At 43.2% G+C, this 9,424-nt stretch overlaps 2 protein-coding genes across 5 annotated transcripts in view; both read left to right on the top strand.

Moving 5' to 3' along the window:
* The first annotated feature begins 339 nt into the window (after positions 1-339).
* Positions 340-3,248, top strand: wdr89 (WD repeat domain 89). The gene is made up of 2 exons (XM_084013661.1): positions 340-554; positions 1,094-3,248. Exon 2 carries the CDS (start codon positions 1,118-1,120, stop codon positions 2,255-2,257), a length of 1,140 nt encoding a protein of 379 aa, XP_083869787.1. The 5' UTR covers positions 340-554; positions 1,094-1,117; the 3' UTR covers positions 2,258-3,248.
* Positions 3,249-4,599: 1,351 nt separating this feature from the next.
* Positions 4,600-9,424, top strand: part of ppp2r5eb (protein phosphatase 2, regulatory subunit B', epsilon isoform b) — a 39,849-nt gene continuing 35,024 nt past the window's right edge. For 2 of the 4 annotated variants that reach the window (XM_084013659.1, XM_084013658.1), the window contains exon 1: positions 4,600-5,070. Coding sequence is in view for 2 of the 4 variants with exons in the window: in XM_084013656.1 (XP_083869782.1) it covers positions 5,275-5,303 (29 nt within the window). In the remaining 2 variants the exon portion in view is untranslated. Of the gene's footprint in view, positions 5,071-5,146; positions 5,304-9,424 lie in introns of those variants that run through there. The other 2 variants (XM_084013656.1, XM_084013657.1) reach the window with 2 other exon arrangements.

Genomic DNA, 9,424 nt, shown 5'->3' with positions numbered 1-9,424 from the left:
AATTCTTTTACTGTGAAGAAATGTTGCTGTTCTGCACTCAGTGTAAATTAATTAAATATATTATATATATAAATATTATATATATTGATTATTATATATTTTATTTATTCTTTCATATGGTCTGCGGATGTTGGAATGTGATACAGTGGGCAGAATAATCTTTAATAATAATAATTAAAAAATGTATAGTCCGGTTTCATATTTAATCATTATTTCATACATTTCTGGATTCCTTTTATTAATAAATGTTACCTGAATGTTTTTTTTCCAACACAAGCGGAACCTTTTTATTGAGGGATTGTTCCCACCCGGCTGTAAATATTGTAACACAGGGTCTTTCCTCCATGCGTGTTTTATAGCTGAGCTAGCGACATTCTCGTACGTTTTTTTAAAAACGAGGTTCTTAGTTAAAGTGTATCTTTAATTAATTATTAATAACGTTGAAGTGTGTTTTCGATGTTTGTCCAAAATGGCGGCGGACGTCTCCAAGGAGCGAGTCTGCAGAAGTTAACGGTTGTTTTTCCCGTAACTTGTGGACTTTTCTAGCTGAGAAGGTAGGTTGAAAATCACAACACGTAACACGTTAAACACCAGCACGTGACCCTCGAGCGCAGTAACGATTAACGGTGCTTGTGGACCCGATTTCTGTCAGTCAAATCAGCAGCGCCAGACTTCATTTAAAAATTGGCAGATTTTTCGTGTTTTCTTGTTAAATGACAAAAATAAACATCGCACTGAAAACGACTTTCATGCTTTTCGAATAACTATGCTGCTGTGCCGAATTCGGCATAGGTTATTACAATGGATGTATCTGATACAACAGTGGGGATGACACATTAACTTATTTTAATAATTATTGTATTGAATGTGCCGAATTGCAAATTGGTGTCTCGTGATTCCTAAAGTATTGAAAGTGATGTTCTGCGGTGCACATAATGTCTGACAAGCAAGGATACGTTTAAAAAGATGAGACTTTTGAATTGAGTCTTGCCATAGAAGAGGCAATATTTTTTAATAAGGTGTTTTTCTGGGAGATTCATTAGACTAATTATAATTATTGGCTTCTAAAAATGATTTTCTGCTTCCTGTTCAGTGTGGTTGAGTCTCTTGATCCGTCATGGAGGGTTTGGAAGACAAGCTCAAAGGTCTGTGCATCGCCCGGCGGTCTCGCCCGGAGGAGCCCACCTACGTGCTGGACGTCGCCCTGCAGCCGACGGCCGGCCTGCTGGCGGCGTCCTGCTCCAACTTCGCCATCCGCCTCCACGACAGGGACACCCTGAGCCAGGTGGGCGAGTACCGGGGCCACGGCGGGCCGCTCTGTGGGCTGGTTTTCTCCCACGCCTCCCCCGACTCCCTCTACTCCGGTTCCACTGATGGGACGGTCCGGCACTGGGACGCCCGCCGCCCCGGCACCGAGGCCGCCCAGGTGTTTAGAAGCGACCCGTCGCACAGCTACTGCAGCTTCGACGTGAGCTGCGGTGACGCGCTGCTGTGCGCCGGCACCGAGCAGGTCAACGACGAGGACAGCTTCCTGGTCTTCTGGGACGTCAGGAAACCGGGCGGCGGGCTCCTCGGCGTGTACTCCGAGTCGCACAGCGATGACATCACGCAGGTGCGCTTCCACCCCCGGGAGAAGGACCGCCTGGCGTCCGGCTCCACGGACGGCCTCGTCAACGTCTTCGACCTGAGCCGGGGCGCCGAGGAGGATGCGCTGCTCGCCACCTGCAACAGCGACTCGTCCGCCGGCGCCGTCTGCTGGTCCGGAGCGGACTACGGCCAGCTGCTGTGCCTCAGTCACGACGAGGGGCTCCACCTGTGGGATCTGGGTCAGCTGGACACGGACGAGCCCCTCGTCGTCTTCAGTGCGGCGGACGCCCGCGGCCTGAGCGTGCTGGCTGATGGCGGCGGCGTGGACTACCTGGTGGGGGGCCGGTGGCTGGAGGAGGCCCAGAAGCTGCTGGTGGTCGGGGGGAAGAGCGGCGGGGACCTCCACCTGATGGAGTGCGACGCCGGGGGGCTCCGTCTGCTGAGGACCCTCGAGGGAGGCCACGCCTCTACGGTGCGCTGTTTCCTGTGGGACGCGGCGGCGGGGGCTCTGGTCACCGGCGGGGAGGATGCTCAGCTGTTGCTATGGAAACCAGGAGGGGAGGATCTCACGACAGGGAAGAGGGAGTCCATGAAGAGTGAATCAGCTTTGAGACTCAAATCCAGGCCGCATAAAAAGCATGGCTACCAGAGAGAAACCAAGGAAGCGTAGAGCGGCGCGGGAACTCCAGGTTTGGTCTCCACCTCCAGCTGCTCCACGCAGACTCGCAGGTTCGAGTCCACGATCGCACTCATCAAAGGTCATGACCTGCATCAGAAACGAGACCTTAACCTTAAAAGGCAGGCTGCTGACGGCGAGGGGTCACGTGACTGACGGAGACAGCCAATGACAGACAGGCAACTCATTCACCTGCAATTAGATATAAAAGGAAACGGAAGATGAATAATAATACAATGAATAAATAAAAACACGAGTAAATATTTGTGAAAAAAATATTTTGTTTTTCTCTTTGCGACCTTTAGTTTGATTGCATCACTTCCTGTCAGAAGGTGACAAAAGTACAGACATGTACTACACTTGAGTAGAAGTACACATACTTGTGTTCAAAAAGAAGTACTGATTCCACTACTTTACTCAAGTAAAAGTGAAAAAGTACTAAAATGTACTCAAAGTAAAAAGTATCCCTACTGGCTGTTTTTATTGCAAGGCTACCTGAATCATATTAATACGAATAATGCATTATTCCCCTCATGCATTAAAGCTAAAGTCAGTTTTGAAAATGACGAGTAGAAAGTCCAGATTTTTTTTAAAAATATACAGTAACATAATATTTTTACCCCCCTGGTATTTTCAGCTGAGATTTTTTAATTAAAATGTTTAAATAATCACAGTCAAGACATTATTTCTACACACTCTTCATTATTCATTATTATTATTTGTACACCAATGAAAGTAAACATTTACATGCTGATGGATAATGATTACATTATTCATATTTTACATGTCATACTTGCAGACAAAAGTAGGCAGTTTGGTGCCAATAAGGTGAATGTTTTCAGGTATTTAAAGTTTTTTTTCGTTTTCTTCATGATTTGACAGTTTGCAGTGGTACATATAGCAGCAGCAGTGCCATTAAATGTGCAGTAAATATGATATTTATTTCTTGTGTATTCATTCTGCAAAATAAATGTTACTTTTTGAACACCTTTCGTATCGGACCTTTTACTTTTTTATCCTCCAGGAGCAGGAGACCAATCGAAACTGACCATTAAAGTTGGTGGATTAAATATGCGAAATAAATAAATATTTATATTTGTTTATCTCATCAATTATGAGGGTGTGTAATCTTAAAAACAGTGTTTTTAGTATTTATGCTGGCATTATTCGTTCAGTTTACTAAACTTAAGTGCTGCATTTGTAGATTTCTTGATTTTTTTTTAGTTTTATGCTACTTTTGTTTCTGCGATAACGATCACTAGTTATTTGGTAAAATTAATAAAATGATAACAAACTACAATTTACTGATAATACTTATGCACTTTTACTAAGTAACATTTTAAACAGTATTTTTACTTAGTTGTCTACTTCTACCACCAGTGTATAGTAGTATTTTCAAAACATTTTTGAAGGGAATCTTTTATTTGTTCTAATTATTAATGACATTTTTGTCCTTCAAAGTGATACTTATTGCTTTATATTTTATTATATTTTGTCCTTCAAGGTGATACATTATATTTGATACTTTTTTACTTTCAGTAAATTTGATCCTTCAAAGTGATACTTTTTATTTTATAGGTTTTACTTTAAGTACATTTTATCCTTCAAAGGGATACTTTTTTACTTTAAGCACTGTACTTTTTCCCACTTTTTACTTGAGTAAAGTGGTTGAATGAGTACTTCTACCAGTCGTTTTTTTTAAACACAACTATGTATACTTCTTCTCGAGTGTAAAACATCGGCTATATCATTGTTATTAGGAAGTATTTTATTTTATATTTTTTATTTAACAATTAAGAGAAAAAATGTAGGAATTTGCATGCAGCCCCTTTACGCCCTTTTTTTTTACACACGTGCACGCCCATGGACGTGCCCGAGCGTATATTCATAGTAGACCTATCCTATATAGTATAGTTATGTAACTCTTCCTGCTCACACATATCCCCCCCCCCCTTTCTTTTATATTCCTGGGACTCGAACAGAAGTCCGATGTTCCCCCCGGGCCGGTGTGGTCAATGTGAGCTGGGTCAAAGTGCCGTCAAAGTGCGGGGAAAGAAAGCGTGTAGAGCGGAGGAAGGGCTGGGCCTCGGACAGGTTTAGCCTCATTCCTGCACGCTGTGTGCGGCCGGGGAGAGATATCTTCCCTTGTCCCTTCTCCTCCACCTAACGGACGGATTCGGATTTTTTTTTTTTAGGCATGTGATTGACAGCGCCTCTCGTCCAATCACAGCACCCGACGTCACTCCCCGCCAGCCAATCACCACCGCAGGTCGATGTTTAACCCCCCCCCGTCCAGCACGCTGCTGTGCGTCTCTTGTTATGTGTGCCGTGGTTCTCAACCCAGCCAGTGTGTTGACAATAGGGTGAAAAAAGAAACAGCCCCGAATCACTTTAAACGAGCTGAAGGAAAACACCAAAAAGGAAAAAAAAGAAGAAAAAAAAATTCGGGGGGGGGATTAAAAAAAGGACAAGCGATCGAAGCAAGTACCGGGAATGTAATTGCGTTAACCGGATCGTTTTTTTTTATATAGCCGCATTTTGTTATTAATGGGAGTTTGAGGATTATTCCGTTGGAAGGAAGAGAGAAAAAAAGAAAAGAAGGTACTCGTGGGTTTTGGCTGTTTCAGGGCCAGATTTTCCTGCTGTTTTGCCGCTGCTTGGGGAGGAAAAAAGGCTGTTTAGCACCGAGCTGGACGCAGCCCTCACGGTTACCCCCCCTCCGATAGATTTCCAAAAACATAGGATAAACTCCTCCGCCGCCGCCGCCGCCGTCGTCTCCGTTGCGAACCCCCCCACAGAGGATCAAGGTAAAGTACTACGATCATCGGAAGAAAAGCTAAACAAGCCAACTCGGTCGGCTGCGGCAGCTTGGTGTCGGTGCTTCGGGGGGAGGAGGGGGGATCGGGGACTCGGGACGGTGTGTGTTTTCCCCAACCCAAGTCGGTCTGTCAGTTAGCATTAGCACTACTGCCCCCCGCCTACCACCCCCCTCCTCTGTATTTACATCTGGGATGATGGGTGATCGCCCGAGTCCGCCCAGGTAACGATATTTTATTAGCACACATGTTAAATTATTATTTGGGATTTGATCTAATGTTTTAATATCTTGTGTTTTTTTTTAATGCAAGACGCTAGCTAGCTGGAAGCTAGGTGGCTAACACGCTAACATGTTCCAACTTGAGCTAACCCGCGGTAGCTTGTAGCATTGACGTTAGCTTTTTTTTCTTTTCTTTTTCTGAAATAAAACCGCACAGCTTTGGCACGGGGCTACGTTGTCTTAACGTTAGGGACATTAACGTGTTCCATGAGCTCCGAAGAAGACAACTAGCTAACCGCTAGAGGCGTTAAAATCAGACGCTTTTGTAACGGTTTAAAAGCTAGCCCGTTAGCTAACTAGCTAGCTAGCTCAGCTAACGTAAGTGAGGGTTTGTTAGGCTGTCAAGTTTTGAATATTATGCTGCTTTGCTTGCTGCCAGGCCCCAAACATGGCCAAGCTAACCAAGCCAGCCCTCACCTACATGGCTTTTCTTCCCTTTTGACCTAATGCAGCTTTTCTTAACTTATTTATTTTTACTGCTGTGGCTGATAATAACGATAAATAAGTAATATCAAATGACACTGTAAATGGATATAATCTTATTATGTTATCTGGTTTAGGTGGTGGTGGTGGCTTAGTGGGGCTGATCTTTTTCCAGTGCAAGAGCTGATGTCAGGGAACATTCACTCAATGGGGCAGGTTTGCTTGAAATAAAAATGATAATAATACAAAATAATAATGATAATAAAAAAGGATGTTTTGAAATCCCCATGGGTTTGTTAAAAAAAAAGCCCCCTCCTGTGAATCTAGCCCGAGACAAGTTTAGCTTTCCTGTCTAGTGAAGCCAACTGTCAAATGTGTGGCGATAATCCAATATGAACTTTGACTGGCTTTGCACTAATATACGTGTCTGACAAACTCTTAATATGCCACCAGTCTGTCATGTTTTCTTGCACAGGCCAACATGGTCATGTAGTGTGTGTATGTGTGTGTGTGTTAGAGAGAGAGAGAGAGACAGAGACAGAGAGAGAGAGAGAGAGAGAGAGAGATCATCACTAATGCCACTCTAAGAACATGGATGATGAGAGGCAGAAACACAGTGATGAGTGAGGGATGCTGTAGTGACATGTGTGATGAGAGGTAAAAAAAAACCCCAACCTAAAACACGTTCATGAGTGACATTCAAAAAGATAAAAGATGAGGTGGTGGAAGAAGTACTCGGATCTGTTTTCACTCAAATAAAAATAGTAATATTATTGTGTGGAACTACTTGGTACAAACGGATTAGCATCAAATTATACTTGAATAACCCCCCAAAAAATCACACAGGATGCCCCGTTACAGAAAAATCTATCATACGATTGCAGTTATTGGTGCGCTGATGTTTACGTCACTGTAATTTTGCAGCTATAATGTTTATTTGTCGTTGAATATATTTATGGAGTATTAATTTCAATCTGCTAAGTAACTTGGAAGTATTTAAGCAGCAGAAAATGGAAACAGTGAAGTAATACTATTGTGTAGAAATACGACGTTACAGGTAAAAGTCCTGCTTTAAAATAATTTCATTTAAGTGCAAAAGTTATACTTCAATTACCAAAAAACACTCATCGTGCGGGATGTCCCGTTGTAGAATAACCTATCATAAGATTATAATTATTGGCACAAAGATGTTTACGGCACTTTAATGTTACAGCTGATCTAGATGGGGCGTAATCTTATTTAAACCTATAATGTTACGTTGTATTTTATTTGTTGAACATATTTTTAGATTATTAAACCTAACCTGCAAAGTATGTGAACTCAATCAAAAAGTATAATGCAGTGGAGTAGAAGTATGAAGCAAACACTCAAGTGTATACAAAATTCTACTTAAACACGATACTTGAGTAAAAGTACTTAGTTACTTTTCTATTTGTACGAAGCTTCTGCCCCGTCAGTCATGTGTGAATGACAGCAGCGTGCCAAAGGCCAGGTGTGGCTTCATGCATTACATGTCATGGTATTTGCAATGCCAGTGTGTGTATGTGTGTGTATGTGTATGTGTGTGTGTTTGTGTGGGCTTCCTCCTGGTTTTCGGTACTGTCACGCTGGTTCGTCTTCAAGGTTTTTGAAAGTCACATGACGTCGAGGGCAGGTACGGGCGCTGCTGACGGAGCTTAATATCCAAAGTCTCCTGTCCCCTGTTTATGATGACGGCAGTGTAGTAACTGCCTCTTTCTTATCAGCTCTGTGTATGTGTGTGTGTGCTTGAAAAGTTGCTGAGTTCATTTGTTCTCGTCTGTGTGAACGGTGTAATTATCCCGTGAATGAATCATACCGATTTAGACGTGCTGTCGCATTTGCAGCGTTCGGTTAACAATGGCAACGGGAGGCTTTCTGCATCTGAAGAAGTGAGTAGTGGAAGGATTTGAAGCGCTGCATCTCGGTATTCGTACGGATATCGTCAGAGCTGGGACCACTTGTTCATTTATCAGCAACTGTAGGACATTGATATGGAAAATCAACCTGGTTCCTTTTGTTTTGCATAAATAATTTGCCGCTGTGATGGACATGAACCCGGCTTGGTTTTGACTCTTTGAGTTCGTGATGTGAAGTTGAATTTAATACGTTGCTCTAAGGACATTTTCTGTGTTTTTCCCGCTTTGTCGTTGCAGATAAATATTTAAGTGTGTTTGGACAGTTTGCTGAGCTGAAACAGTGAGAGGATTAGTCGATCCTGCTCAAATTAGAACATTTTCTGTTTTTCTTGGAGTTCAGATGGGACTATCTTTTGGGTTTCAAACTGGCTCCGGCACTTAAACCTCAAACGGTTAATTATTTAATCAAGAAAATAAGACTGCGTAGAGCAATACTCTTTTTATTGGTGCTTTAATAACAGTCAGCGGTCGAGTCAGACCTGTCCGGCTTATTATGAACACGGCCTTATTATGAACACGGCCTTATTATGGACATGGCCTTGCAAGTTGCACGTCTTTAACTTTTTGTAAATTATTTTTAGGAACATTTCGTGGTTTAGTCGTTATAAATGTCTGAATAGTTTGTTTACAGCTCCCCACAGCAAATAAAAGTAATATATTTTGGGTTAAGGACTGTTGATTGGACCCAAACAAGACATTAAAAGGGTTTAGGAGCTTAGTCCTCAAGGTGTCCCTCAATAGACGAACAAATCCATCATGATTTAAGACTTTATATTATCTATATATTATCTATATATTATCGTAGATGTCCTGCTGTTGCTTAAATGTCGTCCCAGAGGAGTTAACGGTTGCATTTTCTACACCAACTTCTCTGTGAAATCAGGAGTGAATGCTGTTTTGCAGGAAACAAACTCATTTATGCCGTAAGTTTGTTTGGTTTATTGCAGCTCTTTCAGGCGGTTTTTCATTTTTAACTTTGGACCACAGGGCGAGAGCTTCTTGATCTTTTTTTTTTCCTCCTGCCAGCCTCCTTTTTTTTAATCTCCCGTGTGTTCCTGTACAGGTTTGTCCCCTCACTTTTGCTCTGCCGTTTGCCTATTTGTTGACTTCCTGTCGAGCAGCAGCTCCCTCCCTCCTCTTCCTCCCTATTCTGTTATTTGCCATGCCCCCTCCTCTCTCTCTCCCTCTCTCTCCTTCCTCCTTGTTCTTTAATCCCACCCTCCCTGAGCCCGTTTGGATGTCATCTGGTCTCTTATGTAAGAGGCATGGGAGGGGGAACGGCTTTGGTGCTTGGTTGCCGTACGCCCGACCAGCCGCCGTAGTCCTGCTCTCCCTCGTGTGTTGTGGTGGCACTGGAGTGTTTTTTTTTCTCGCCATTAGCCGGCTATTCAGGGAGAGAGAGAAAAAGAGAGAGAGACACAGGGAGTGACTTGATGGTTGTACATGGGGATTCCAGTGCCCCTTTGCACAGGTAAGATGTAAGATTTGTTTTTCTTTCGGAGGGAAGAATGATTGTAGTTTTTCCGGCAGTGGCGTGGAAAGCATCTTCAAATATTCATTGTTGGTTCATTCATTGGTGATGATGTAGCGGGCGGGGGAAGCGGGAGCAGTCGCTCACTGATGGAGACGCACAACTCCACCCGACGCGTCCTGAAACTCCCGTTTGATCAGAGCTGAATGAAGCTGACTGGCTGTAGCAGGGAT

The sequence above is a fragment of the Eutrigla gurnardus genome, assembly GCF_963514095.1.
Source record: "Eutrigla gurnardus genome assembly, chromosome: 7".
Lineage (NCBI taxonomy): Eukaryota > Metazoa > Chordata > Actinopteri > Perciformes > Triglidae > Eutrigla > Eutrigla gurnardus.
Note: the sequence above shows the minus strand (reverse complement) of the source record. Positions and strands in the feature narration are given on the sequence as shown.

Excerpts from the sequence above, each read along its gene's own strand:
- wdr89 (XM_084013661.1), top strand. The coding sequence starts at position 1,118 with ATGGAGGGTTTGGAAGACAAGCTCAAAGGTCTGTGCATCGCCCGGCGG.